At 34.8% G+C, this 15,200-nt stretch overlaps 1 protein-coding gene and 2 pseudogenes across 3 annotated transcripts; all 3 read right to left on the bottom strand.

The window, feature by feature from the left end:
* Nucleotides 1–198: 198 nt before the first annotated feature.
* LOC127901030 (ripening-related protein 3-like) lies at nt 199–4,790 on the bottom strand (annotated as a pseudogene).
* A 761-nt stretch (nt 4,791–5,551) lies between these two features.
* Nucleotides 5,552–6,397, bottom strand: LOC127901456 (kiwellin-1-like; annotated as a pseudogene).
* Nucleotides 6,398–7,723: 1,326 nt separating this feature from the next.
* On the bottom strand, nt 7,724–12,943 carry LOC102618479 (hypothetical protein). Of its 3 annotated transcripts, none has more exons than XM_006491014.4 (6): nt 12,454–12,943; nt 11,083–11,527; nt 10,017–10,084; nt 9,270–9,401; nt 8,478–8,639; nt 7,724–8,173 (listed from the first exon to the last, which is right to left on the bottom strand). In XM_006491014.4, exons 2-6 carry the CDS (start codon nt 11,507–11,509, stop codon nt 7,937–7,939), a joined length of 1,026 nt encoding a protein of 341 aa, XP_006491077.2. In that variant the 5' UTR covers nt 11,510–11,527; nt 12,454–12,943; the 3' UTR covers nt 7,724–7,936. The 3 variants fall into 3 exon arrangements, with proteins under 3 accessions (XP_006491077.2, XP_006491076.2, XP_052294048.1); XM_006491013.4 differs by having other exon boundaries at nt 11,083–11,543; nt 12,454–12,942; XM_052438088.1 differs by lacking the exon at nt 12,454–12,943 and having other exon boundaries at nt 11,083–12,440.
* Between the last annotated feature and the right edge of the window lie 2,257 nt (nt 12,944–15,200).

Here is a 15,200-nt window from a genome sequence, read left to right as displayed (position 1 = left end):
TTGCCGATTGCAGAAGTCGCTGTCTCGCTAAAGGGAACAAGCGTTATTTTGGTCGACTCTTTGAATGTTGGTTGCCTCCAATTTAGTTTATCGAGGTGTTAGATTCTTGGAGACAATTGTGTTGTAGTTCTTAGTTCTTACAGAGAATATCACTGATCCGTACAGTGATACAGAGTTTTAACTAAAGAAAATTTGAAGCAGTTTTAATATATATAAATACATAAAATTTTACGCACCAACTTCAAACGAAAGGAGAAAGTAAAATTAAAAGAAAACGAACAGTAACACAAACTTTCATTACAATACGAATAATACATGGAGGACTATGAAGTAAACAGGAGTTAATAAAAGCATCATAGTATCACAAACATCGTGAGAATCAAGCATCAGACCAATATATTTCCATTTCACCCTTACTTTGAGGCACTCCCAGGGCTTCCCAAACAGCTTTTGATGCATCAACAATATTGTTTCGGCATGGAGGCTGATAATCATGATCGGAATCACATCCCATTGTGGAGTCACACTCATCGACAACTTTAGCCTTGACACTATTTCCATTGCCGTAGATGTTAATATAGTTCAAGCACCTGCTGCCTTTGTTGTACCATCCAGTTGACAGTGCCACAACTGGTTCATCATCTGAATGGTACTGGTTGTCACATTCAGATGGGCCACCGCCATCCCCGCCTTTCTGGAAGCTGTTGAGTGTTAATGTTGCCTTTGTGTGACCCGTCACCGTTGGTGAACATCTGAAAATGCTGTAAAGCTTGCCTTGTTTGCAGCAATCGGAGTAGTTTTCTTGATTGCACTGTCCTGGTGGAGGCTTTTTCCCTCTTATCTTGCCACTGGGGTTACAAGTACCAGCTTCAACACCCAATGACACTAGTGCAAGAACGCAAATGAGAAGAACAACACAAGAGGAAAGTTGCTTCTTCATTTTGTATATTTCTCTTCTTTTGCTTTGTGAATCTGTTGTAATATAATAGGTTTGGTGAAGGACTTTAAAATGCAATAGGCCGTATATATAATAGAGGTTACATGAATATGCAAAATTTTATTACTTAATGTAATATTTACGCCATTTTTGCAGTCAGAGTTTTAAGAATTAGATCCATTAATTATTAAAGATAACGTAGGTGATAAAGCCTTGGAGTGTTTTTTTGTATTCTAATATTACAAGAACCTTGATTTAGATTTTATTGTGAGATGTTCATAGTGAAGTCAACTTAAAGAAAGTGCTTATGCTATGTGATATATATGTGTTTTGTCTTACCGGAGGCACAATAATCAGAACCAAAAGATATATATTGTATTATTATCAGTATATTGCTGCAATAATTTATTTTTAGAATCCCATGATCTTGCATTACGATTCACACACGAACCAGAGAGAGACAAGATCATGTACATTGATTGGCCATGATCAATGATGCTGCTCAGCTCCTGTTACAGCCTCTGGCTTCTGCTGTATCTTGTTGCCTTTAACTCAAGCTTGAAGCTACAACAATCAGCCCACACACACACATGCTAGCAAAACAAGAACGAGAGAGAGATTTCTACACTCTTGGCATCAAATGACTACATAGTAATTCTCGATGGGCCAAAGTTATGTATATACCATAAAATGGGTGTAAGAATTCTTTATGTACCAGTACAAAATTGTTCATCGCTAAAATAACATAATTAAAAATTATACTTGTCCATAGTATAATAATGTATAAGGTAAAAAAATTAAACTCAATAACATAATATTTGATCACATAATAAAAAAAATTTATTAAAATTGACTTTTAATATTTGACACTAATCACGTATTAATCTGATTAAATATAAAATAATTAGAATGATTTATACTAGTTCAAGTAAATATACCATATATGTGACATAAACTAGCAAGAAGACCATTACCTTGTTTCTATATTGATTGATCTTTAAACTAACTCATTGAGACAACAAGATTACAAATTAAAAAAAATAATTACCTCCGATATTTAGTGAAATCAATAATTTCCCCTGATCATATTCATAACCTACTAAAACGTCCCTAGATTTAAAATGTTAACAAATATTAGAGTACTATACTGGATCACTTTTTTTATAGGGTAATTCTAGTCTTTAATCAAAAGTAGCTAGATAAGTCGTAACAGAACTAATCAATTGATTTCAAAACTGTCTTTTGAAAAAGATTGAATTATCATTCAAAGAATGAATATCATTAACGTTTTCACAATGGGGATTTCTGTTGGATGTTAGAATGTTAATTAGTTTGAAGATGGTTAATTAATTTTGTTAAACGTAATTTTTGTCGTTGTGCCCTATATACAACATGACATACATATATGAGTATGATAAAACTGAAAATCAAGCATCAGCCCAGTCAGTATATTCAAGCCACCCCACTGATTTTCAGGCATTGGATCCCCAAAGCCCTTCCATACAGCTTTTTGATGCGTTAACAATGTAAATATATATCATAAATCATAAATCAGACGGCAATCGTGATCGGGGTCAAGTCACATTCATCGACGACCTAATTATATAGCTCTAACTCTTTTCCATTACCATGCATAATGGTAATATTAATTGTTAATTTACTTGAAGCATCTCCTCTTAATCTTTTTGAACCATCCTGTAAGCTGATATAATGCCACAACTGTTTCATTTTTTTTGAAGCTGTTTAGTGTTAATGTTTTACCTTTGGGTACCCAGTAATGGGTACAGTTATAGCGGGGTGAACAATTGTGTTTGTGTGTTTATATATATAGGTATATACACACTAACTCTCAGGCACGGGCACCCCACATTTTTGTAAATGCTGACACGCTCTTAAACCGTGCGGTTTAAGAGAGTTAACATAATTTAACAGCGTGTTCGTAAGAAAAAAAAAATGAGAGTATCCGCATTAGAAAAATACTTATATATATATATGTGTGTGTGTGTGTGTGTGTGTGTTGGGGGATAATATATTTGCCTCCAATGCAACACTGAATCGTTTTTGCGTTTTCCTCTACGTGGTTTTTTGCCACATATTTTGCCACTGGGCTTGCAAGTCTTAGCTTTAACGCCAAATGAAATTACAAGAAAAATAAAGCAAACAACAAGAAAATAAAGAAAACTAAAGCAAGCTCGTGTTGTGCAAATTTATATAATGAGGATAATTTATGTGTTGTGCAAATTTATTTGTAGTGATAATTTTGAGGTTGTCTTAGTAGTGAAATAAAGTATAGCATTCGTTAAAAATATCACATCACTAACACAATGAGGTACATGAATCAGGGAAAATTGTAAGGAACAGGTGGAATCTATATACATATAGATAAGATTTTCTACCGGTTTCATTGGTGAATTCAACTTAAAAAGATATTCCTTTAGAATCCTATGGCCGCAGCATTTTCTAAATTCAATCGTGTCTAACGAAATTCAGTATCAAAACCTAGTAAGGACGGTATCCTACTTAATTGCCAGTGCAAAGCAATACATATTAAATCGAGTAACTGAAATGAAGTAGCTATCAAGACCTCAAAAATGTATCTTTAAATAGTTAGATTTAACTACTCTGCTAATTAATTGTCAATCACTTTGTATTTTGCTCTGAAGAAACTTAGATCAAAAGAAAATCTTGATCATCCGTCACAAAATTAAATCAACATTAGATTATTATCATCACAATTTCTTCGGAAAATTACACCAATCCATGCTGTGATATTGGGTACAACTTATCTGAAAAAAAGATTAAAGCTGTTTATATTACATTAATACTTAAAACTTCATAGCAAACCTTATAGCGTGCATGCATCAACTTCAGAAAAAGAAAGGATAGAATGAATCTGAAAGAAAAAGAAAAGAAACACAAATTCTCATTACAATTATCAATACATGGAGGATTATAAATGAGTATAAATTTTCTTCAAAAAAAAAAAAAAAAAAAAAACAGAGAAGGGGGTTTGGATGAGGATGAGAATCTTCACCGCCCATTAAACACCAACATTTATTCTTTATTATTATTCGGACTCAAACTCGGGCGATTGTGGACATAAAAAGCATTTATGGCCAACCGATCGAGCTATGGTGAGGGGCTGGAAAAGCAGCAAATATAACCATCATAAGCACATATATTTGATGAGAAATAGGCATCAAGCATCAGACCAATGAATATCCAATTCACCCCGAGATGTAGGGACTCCTAGGGCTTTCCAAACAGCTTTGGATCCGTCAACAATATTGTTAGGGCAGGGAGGTTGATAGTCGTGAACAGAATCACACCCCACTGTGGAGTCACACTCATCAACAACTTTAGCCTTAACACTTTTTCCATTACCATAAATGTTAATATAGTTCAAGCATCGGCTGCCTTTATTGTACCATCCAGTTGACAATGCCACAACCGGGTCATCGTCTGAATGGTACTTGTTGTCACACTCAGATGGGCCGCCACCTTCCCCATTTTTCTCGAAGCTGTTGATGGTCAACGTTGCCTTTGTGTGACCGGTCACTGGTGGTGAACATCTGTAAATGGTGTAAAGCTTGCCTTCTTTGCAGCAATCTGAGTTATTTTCTTTGTTGCATTGTCCTGGTGGAGGCTTTTTCCCTCTAATCTTCCCACTGGGCTTACATGTCCCTGCTTCAACGCTCCCATATGTTACCAGAAAAACAATGCTAACAATTACAAGGATAATATTGCTAGCACAAACTTGCTTCTTCATGTTTATAATAATTTGCTTGCTTGCTAGTTTTGGTGTGGCAAACTTGGGTTTGTGACACGCTATTTATAGGGATATTTTGACCAAACCCGACTATTTAATTCAAAGTTTCTGGCAGTTTCAAGAAACAATAGTTACAATCAATATATACCGACAACAAAGAGCTACATAGACGTCATTTGAAGTGATAATTTTGAGGTTTTCTAATTTGTTGCTTTTTTCACATGTTACGACAAGTTGTTCTTCATTAGTCTGGATTAAAAAAAAAATCATAAATCTTGAGCCACTGGTTTTATTATAATATTATATATTTTTTAAAATAACTCTTAATTTGTATAAATTAAGAGTTACATCATCGATGTTGCATTTTAAAAATAAATGTATAAACATCTATACATGAGAATCTTCAAATATATATTACTGTTTACCATGAAATTTACATTTTGTATCTAAAATTTGTTTTTTATTATAATTGATATCGCTTTTCCATTTAATGTTATAGATGTAGACGAATGATCATTGGTGAAGTATACTCAATTTATATGTGGGAAGTAGCTCGAATCTTACATCTACCTCGATGATAAATTCAATGGAATTAATCTAACAAAGCTCATGAATATAAAACAAAAAAAGAAAAGAAGGAATCTTACTTCATTGTTCATACAAAAGCAATTAATTAAGTAAAAAGAGGGAGATGGGATCAAAACAATTATCATCATAAGATCTCATAAAGAACAACTGTAATTTTAATGCAAAATCTTATTAAACTAATTAATAATATCAGGTGATGACAAGCCGAAACAACAAGTACAAAAACAAGATGATTGTTATAGCGACATGATGTGAAATCTCTAGCAAAAAAAAAAAAAAACTTTGGATTTAACAATTATTTTGTTGTTACATGTTGTTATGCAAATTAATTTAAGAGAAAGTAATAATAATTTAAAAATTAAAAATTAACTTTCTTAAATCTACTGTTTAAAAGTATGTCTGCATAAAAAAATAAAAAATAAAAGCGCCTGCACTGAAGAATGACTATACAAAAAATGAGAGATAAAACATAAGACTAGAAAAATATTTGGTTCAACTCAAATCAATTTCAGGGACTCCCAAGGCTTTCCGCACAGCTTTTGAAACATCAACAACATTGTTAGGGCAAAGAGGATGATAATCATGACTAGAATCACATCCCATTGCGGAGTCACTCTCGTCAATAATAACCTTAGCCTTAACACCATTTCCATTACCGTAGATGCTAATATATAAAGTTCAAGCATCTGCTGCCTTTGTTGTACCACCCAGATGACAAGGCCACCACCAATTCATGATCCGAATGGTACTGCTTGTCACACTCAGACGGGGCGCCGCCATCTCTGTTTTTCTCAAAGCTAGCTGTTGGGTGTTAATGTTGCCTTTGTGTGTCCTGTCACCTGGGGCGAGCATTTGTAAATGCTGTAAAGCAGGCCTTGTTTGCAGCAATCTGAGTCATTTTCTTGATTGCATTGCCCTGTTGGAGGCTTTTTCCCGCTCATCTTGCTGCTGGCCATGCATGTCCCAGCTTCAACACTAATACTAGTACTCAATGTAACTAGAAAAATAATGCATACAAGAAGTAAAGCACTAGCACAAAATTGCCGCGTCATCTTCGACCTGGATCTCTTAATATATTTTTCTTGGTTGTAGTTTGTAGGTCAATTTTGGAGTGAAAAACTGGAATTAGTGAAACGATATTTATAGGGATATGTTGACCAAAGCCGACAATTTTGAGGCCTTTGGAATTTGGAAAGCATCGAGTAGAGAGTAGAGACATGATGAAGGCAAACTAATGCCAGCCTACGTACAGAAAAGCTTTGATTACAGTTTGTGCCAAGTAGGTTTTACTACCTGAAAATTATAAAAATGAGACTATTCCTTTTAGGATGCAACAATGCTAAGAATCAGTAACAGGGACAAATTAAGTTTGTTCATTTGTATTAAACAAGTCTTGACCAAAAATCCTCTGTGAAACAACTGATATATACCCTTCAGGTTTATGTTACAATTTACAAATGATGGTCAACATATATAGCTGTAAGTATAATTCGGTCAATATATACGACAAGAACACTAGAACAATGATACAATAGAATTATTTTAGGAACTTGTATGCTCTAGCAGTCAAATAACCGTGATTGTTCTCACCATAAACAATCTCGAAAAGAAAACAAAAGGTGAGATTAGGATCCAAAATTTGTCAGCAATTCATCGGGCCGTAGCAGTTACGTTAACAGAGCACCAGTACTCAGGAGGTACCAGTCAAAGAAGTCATGTAAAGACTACAGTAGATTGAAAACTCATAGCAAAAATTAGGCAATTTGGTTTGATACTGGTTATGTGTATCCACTTAAAGTATGCTCTGCATCAAGCATTTAATGATAAGAGAACGAAGAGTTTTTGGTTGAAAATTTTTCTTCTCCTTGTAGCCATTCTCTTTTTAACAAATTCTTTCAAACATTGAAGCTCAAAAATGTCGTCCAAGCGGCAATATAAGAGGAAAAGGGGCTCCATCTGGGCAACGCAACACAGAGAATGACTCAGATTGTTGTCTAAAAGGGAAGCTCTAAACAACGTACAAATGTTCACCGCCAGTGTCCAGCCATACCAAAGCCTACTTGACTCTCAACAGCTTTGAAGCAGGCAGAGATGGCGGTGTCCCCTCAGAAGGTGACAGCTGGCATCACTCTGATGGCACTTCAGTTGTTGATGAATGCGACTCAACAACGGGATGTGATAAAGATCATAGTTATCAACCTCCTTGTGCTAACAGCGTTGGTGCCTCCAAGGTTGAACGAAAAGCACTGGGTATCCCTCTTAGTCAATGGGTGGCCTTAATATTACACGGACTGCTGCTTAGTTTATATATCGTGTATTTCACATTCTCATTTATTCTGTAGCCATCATGGAACCTGTATCTATTTTATCCTCAGTAAAATTGATCATTGTTCTGATGAATCAAGAATGGACATGAACCACAAGATGTATGGTCGTTGAAATCATGAGCACTACAAATTTAAGCGAAATTTGGCATTAAGCTACAATAGAGCTGCATTATCTGTCTGGACTGAATTATGTGAGAATTGTTAACCCAAAATCAACTGGTTCTTCTCTGTCATCGAACTTCAGAAAATCAGTGGAGTGGCCTTGAAACAACGAAATATATGTACATTGCTTTTGAAACTAACGAAAGAAACTTGTCAACCACGCATTAAATCAATGTCAACGTGAGCATTGCGCATCATATCCATTTGCCGAGAACCAGCCCATACGCCACCTACTGAAGAGGTTGGAGTGAGATTTTGACTCGATGGAGCAGTAGTTGGAGTAACTGGGTTTTCGACCGACTGATGTTCTGAGTCTCTAACGCCTTCTGAAGCTTCCCCCTTCTTATTTTTCATCTTTGGACCTCCCCACAAGAAACTCCCCACAATTACCTGCAGCATCCATTATTCATCTCAGCCTATGAAGGAGAGGATGCAATCGCCGATACCTCACAAGAATAGCCCATTTATTAAAATGACATGTCTAACCACCACAGACCAAGAAGCACAGGAGTTGAAATAGTTTAAACACCTTTCCCTTAATGGTAATTTTACCTAGAAAATCTCATTGAAAACCTAGCAGTAGATCTACATAATGGTGTCAACATGAAAATAAATAAAGTTCTAATTTAAAGAATCGGAAAATTTAAGAGGGAAGCAAAGCTTATTACGAAGACAAACACAATCTAAAAGTTACCTGAACATTGTTTGCAGCAATAAGCATTCCCCCAACTCCTCCACCGATGACACGTCCATCCGGACTAGCAAGGGAGACACTCAGACCACCAGATCGACTGCGGGAACCACCATTACCGCTGAGCAGGTAAGAGCCCGAAAGGCACAATATCTCAAAACGCCCCTATGGAAATCAGAATGCACCAATAAGGTTAGCTTCTCTTCTATGAATCATGTGAAAGATGGAAGCTTCAAAGCAAACAAGTTGTATCTAAATACAAAAACAAGTTAACACTCATAAAGAGGTTGAAGTTTGAAAAACATACGAATAACAGAACCATTACTACTGTGTATGTTCATGTGTTGGTTGCACTATTATGCAAGTCGTTACTCGTTGGGGAGGAAAAATATTAACATGGGACTAATGAACCAAGATCTCAACATTCAGCCGTATACTTCCAGAAATGGGCACTGGAGAGATTCCAGAAGCAAATTAGTTAAAACTTAACAAGATCATTGTCATTTTCTTTAATCAAATAATTCTGAATTTGAGGTAAATGAACATTAAGGACATTAATAGTTAACTCCAAAGACACAAAGACTCAACTCAAATATCATACTGCAGTCGCAAGCTTAAGACCTGAGAAGCTAAATGTCCAAGCTTATGTTCAGACACCTCAATGTTAGTGCCGATATCAAAGAACAATTACTTTTAAACTAAAAGCAGGCAATCTTCTCCAGAAATTATCAAGCATCATCTGCAGGTAAAACTGGCAAGGAAAAAAATTGAAAAAACAAATTCAAGCACTCAGACCTCGTATGTAACAGAGCCACCAGAAGATGACGGCTGACGAAGAGTTGCAGTAGAGATGGCACCATTGGCCGACAAGACACATATTGCTCTTGGGCCTTGTTGTGAAAATGACAATAATTTCATCGCAATGTCCTACATGAAATATTAAGCAGTTTCAAGACACAGTAATTTCTTCCAAAAATCACATAACCTGCCAAAAGATATAGTAACGGATTGAAAAACGTTGCCTCAAAAAACTAGAGACAAGGAAAAAAAAAAATCTTTGAAAGTATTCCAACAACTTTACTAAGAGAAATAGAACTGTAATATTTTAAGCACATTTAAGCTCTTCTCAATTAAAGAAATGGCAGTTCAGTGAACCAAATGATAATGCAGAGAATAATCATCTCGTACAAGGTGTGAAAGGATGCGAAAAGCACATCAAACCAGGCCTTGTTATTTTATTTTTCCAATTCCTATGTATTGCATCCAAATTCTAAGCCTTGGGTCTCTATGGAAGGATAGAGCCTGAATAAAAAGTAAAATCAAAATGACACAAGGCCAAGAGCACATACTAATCTTTCTTGATTGGAGTTTATTTAAGTGTATTTTTATCAGTTTTCTGCAAGTAGAAAATAGATCAGAATCGAGAAGCAAACATATTGTTGACATCCAGCCTAGGTACTGTATCTTGGCCACCAAGGCGTGTCAAAAGAGGGTCTTTGTTCCCAGTATTATACAGTAAGAAATTAAGAAAAAGTGACATACTTCCCCTACTGCAACAGTGATGACATGTGGAGTAAATCCCATCCCAGCTGAACCAGAGAGCGATTCACCTAGCAAAACAATTTAAAATCAGCAAAATCATCGAAACAAATTATAATCCTATGCACAAACATAACACCCAACCTTGCTCCAAAAGGCAGAGTAATTCTCTCATTGATGGGGCTGCTCATAATTAGAATTTAAGTAGCTAAAGAAATCAAATAACAAGCTTGTGAAGGTTTAATTGCAGTAAAATAATGCTTTGGTATACATCCGTGGATAATATATTTTAGCAACAAATCTAATAAATATGATTTTTGCTGGTGGCTTCATACAGTATGATGAAGAAGGTCATAAACCTGAGAATTTTGGTTCTTGTGGATGCTATTATTGTTTCTTAACAGAGATTTTAGAAGCAAACAATTAACTAGCGAGTTCAAGAAGTTTCACTTTATATGCCCTGCATTTTCCAGCAAGAAAACAATCTCAAAACTAGTACATCAATCCCCCCCCCCCCCCCCCCCACAAAAAAAAAGACACCCACTCTTGTTCCTTTCTGACTAAATCTCCCATAAACAGCTGTCTGCCAACAAATGATTTTTCACTTCTGAGGTTTTCGAAGTCAAGACAGATACATTTGAATCCCAACATATTGAACTTTCAAACATCAGGGACAAATAGCAAGTTTAAAACTTAACCATACCTTAAATGTACACTGTTATAAATTCAATATACATGACAAAAATAAGAAGACAAATTATTTGTTTCATCCATTCTCTGTCATTTAAATGTTGATGCATTATCTTTACCAAATAGAATAATATCTTTACCAAAACTATAAATGGCTTGTGATATTCTTTAACTAGACCAATGGGAAAATTATAAGGCATCTTTTATATTGTCAAATTAACCTGTTTTCCCTCTTCACTGGATTGCTTAATTGCTAGTTTATCAGTCCTTATCTGAGGTGAATCAGAATCTGGCTCAAACAGGTTAACGAGCTATAAGTCCTACATTCATCACAGTCAGTGTGACCTCAGCAGAAACAAAATATGCCAAGAATTCTTACCAAGAGAAGATACTTGTTGTTTCCTTCCAGTTCCTGGTGGCCGTCCTCTTCCTCGCTTCTGAGTTGGTGATATGGTCCCTGGATGAGTAGACACGGAGGGAGACAATGCCAATGACACGGATCCATCAGGCCCATATTTCCGGGGCCTTCCTCTCTTCCGTTTAACAGGCTCGCTTTGTGGCATTGAAGCAGATGCAGTAACATTGACACCATGAGGAGAAATTGCACTTGAAGGGTCTACAGATAATGTTGATCCAATAGTAGAGCCTCCGATATTTGATTGAAACTGTAGACTTGGATTAGATAGTGGATGAATGCCTGGAGATCCATGAAGACTAGGCTGTGTTCCCGACCCAGAACCAGTCATTCCTCGTTGCATATAGAAAGAAGCTGACCCAGGTAACGCCAGACCATCCCTTCGATCCATGCATTTACTTTGAAAAACCTAAACTTAAATTACTCTGAATCAACTCACACACAATTAATTGCAAAACTAAGGTACTTCTTTACTGGCTCCAGTGTTCAAAATAAGAAAAATACTTCAAAAATTGAAGAAGTCAGAACAATGAAAATTCTATTGGACTTCAAATTTGTGACCAACGAAAACAAGGCTTACCACAGAGGGTATGAATCTTAGATTCTTAAAACCAACATGAAAAAGGGTCACATGCAAGACATGCATGACATTACAAATAATTATGATCCAACACCGCCAATGTTCACACATGTAAAAAACTCATTGTGATACCACTCCGGACAAGAAAGCTCAAAGCAGGCACATTACTTTGACAAAGAAACAGAACAGTACCCATAAGAATGCAGTCAAAGTTATACGTGAAATCGCTAGAATCAAGAAGGAAAGCAAGCCCAGATTCAAAGCCTCTTCAAAGTTCCAAACAAGAAAGAACTAAACAACCCAAAGGAAAAGGAAGCAAAACATGATTAGATAACAGAAAATAAGAAAAGATCCCTGAACATTAACAAAGAAAGAGAGGAAAAGAATTCAAATCTAAAGCCAAGAACCTAAAAGAAAAGACAAAATGCAGGGCTATTTTACAGCTTACCAACTAGAAGAAACAAGGAAAAAGGCTTAATCTTGAAGACAAAGACCAGAAAGGTTGAAACTGGTCCACTCTCTCACCAACTCACGATAATTGATAAAGCCTTAAACACCAAGCATGTTCCTTGGCAACAAAAACCCAAGTAAACGCCATACAATAGCACAAACCCAGTTCTCACAGATAACATCAAAGAAACCCAACAACAGACAGCAAAGATAACATTTTTATTATTTATTTTTTCCTTTAAATGGTCTCTCCAAAACCAAGTGGGCAACAAGTTTAGAAAGTAAAAGATAGAGAATTTACTCACATTAGTGAAGTGAGTCAACGGTCGAACGCGTTTCCGGTCACAACTCACAAGGTAGAGAAGAGAAGGGATGGGTGGATGGAGAGGCTTAAAGGTCGAACAGTTTTAGTGGGAAAAACAAGCTGACTGACAAGTGTAAGGAGGAAGAGGAGGGGGAGGAGGTCATATTTGTGTGGAGACTGAAGAGGCAGGCAGATGCAAAGGCAAAGTATTATTGTTACTAACTACAAAAAGCGCTTTTTGAGACCAGTCCTTATCGGAAGGCAATGGCAATGGTAATGGCAATAATAATAATCTGGGTCTTTCTCAAGAGTCTTCAAAACCAATAAAGTTGTTTATCTTTATATCTACCTATTCTTCTGTTGAGTGAGTGATGATGCTTCTGCTAACGCTAGCGCTTTACTGGGTTTTGTGTGAATGGCAGATTCAGAAACAAACAAAAATTACAACAGAAGAAATCGCTTATTCTTTTGGATAACCCCCCCTTTTTTTTTTTCTTTTTTTTTTTCTGTTTCTTGTTTGGAATTAGATTTTTGGAAATTAAATTAATATTAAATGGCACACCTCTGACTGCATCTGTTTCAGCGGATACGTCATCGTTATCAATCCAAGTATCTAATGCGACGCGCTGCTCACCGACGCGTGCTATCTTTCCTCCGTTTATAAAATTAAATTAATCAAATTCTACTTTTTTTTTAAAGAAATTTGTAAAAATTAAAAAAAAAATCGATCAAGTCTGTTTCTATAGATCTAGCATAAAATAATGTTACTATACTGTAAAATATGTCTAATTATTTTATTGAAAGTTAGTAAAATGAAAATATTTAATTAATTTTCATTTGAAATAATTCAATTAATAGTGGTTCTTAGTAGGGATGGCAATGGGCACCGCCCGCAGCGGGTTTGCCATTACCAAACCCAAACCCGCACAAAATTTAAATTACCAAACCCACCCGCAACCCGCAGCAGGTTTTAATTTTTTTACAAAAACAGACCCGCAGCGGGTTTTAACAATTACCAAACCCGCAATGGTATCCGGCGGATTTTTTGCGGTTTTCCGTATTTAAAATCACAAATGTTTAATATATAAATTTATAATAATAACCTCAAATTCCATATAACATACTCAATTTTATATTTAAATAATGTAAATGAAAAATTAAAATTTCCACATCAATTCAACACAAATTCTCAAATTTAAGTACAAATTACACAAATCCATTTAAAAAACACAAACTAGTATCTAAAAATAATAATTACATTTCATATTATCATTTAAAATAAGCTCCAAGAGAAGATATTCATTTCATTCACCACCATAAGCACCCATCCAACACAATGCCTATAATAATAATTAAGATTAATATTTTCAAATACTAATTCGCAGGAAAATGCCTTTAGTTTTCTTTAGATTATGACTTTAGAATAGGATATAGGCCACATACACACATACACAACTTTGAGCCTTTGGCTATTTGGTAATTTAATTAATGACATTATTTTCTTTATACATTTTTAGATTAAAATTAAATTAAAAATATTTGAAAAAAATATTGCGGGTTTGGTGGATATCCATGCGGGTATTTACCGGATATAAGGTTAATACCAAACCCACCCGCATCTATGTGCGGGTTTTAATTTATAATACTAAACCCGCCCGCAACGGGTGGGTTTTGGCGGGTGGGTTTGGGCGGGTTTGCGGGTACAATTGCCATCCCTAGTTCTTAGGTCCGAACTTCTAGATTTTACAAATATTTGAATTTGAACTAAAATCAGAGCTTAACGATGCTGTGCAACTTTATTTTTAGTTCAAAAAGCCTTGAACCTGAGCATGATTCATATAATTAAATTAGTGGTTATCTAAGTATATAACATTTAATGCCTTAAGTACTTGCTCCAATAATTTTTAAGTAATCTTATTTGACTGATCACTTGGGTTCAAATTTTAGGGAATGTAAGAGACTAAAAAATAAATTATAACATTTAAGTTTATTTTTTAAATTATTTAACATAAGATAGAATAACATTAAAAATAATCAAATTTAGGTGGCGTTTGTTTTTTTGTATGAAATCTGAATAGACCTGAATTAGTCTGAATTATGAATAGGTTTGAATGTCTGAATCTAAATAATACGTTTGTTTTTTCGTCTGAATCTCGGAAAATAAGTATATAAGTTGTTTGTTTTTTTTAACTTAAAAAGCTGAAAATGTGTACTTTTACATTTGTATCCTTATTAAATTTGAATGTCAAATAAATAATATATTAAATACCAGAATATTTTAACATTTATAAGTAAAATTATATTCAAGTGAATACATAATTATTTTAGAATTTTAATATATAAAATACCATAAATTTCAAATTTTATCCTATATAATATAAGAAAGAAAAAACAGGGATATTTTTATGTGGGGTAAATATCTATGGGTGAGTTTTGGGATAGACATGAAAAATAAATTATAAAACAAGGATTTTTTTTTTTACATTAGCAAGTAATTGACTTAATTCAGATTTCTCCATTAAGTAAAAAGCCAAAAAAATTAGCTTATTTTATTAAGTCAAAGTTATCTAAAAAATCTCATTAAGTTATAAAAACAAACACCTCTAATTAACTTAATTAATTAAGTTAAATCACTTTAAGTCATTAAGTTAAAAAACAAACGCCACCTTAATCTGATCTTATTCTATCATATTCTATTTGACGTAGTTGAAATCAATTCATCAATACCAAAATGCGCCCTATGTATGT

The sequence above is a fragment of the Citrus sinensis genome, chromosome 3, assembly GCF_022201045.2.
Source record: "Citrus sinensis cultivar Valencia sweet orange chromosome 3, DVS_A1.0, whole genome shotgun sequence".
NCBI lineage: Eukaryota > Viridiplantae > Streptophyta > Magnoliopsida > Sapindales > Rutaceae > Citrus > Citrus sinensis.
This window is presented reverse-complemented; position numbering and strand designations above follow the sequence as displayed.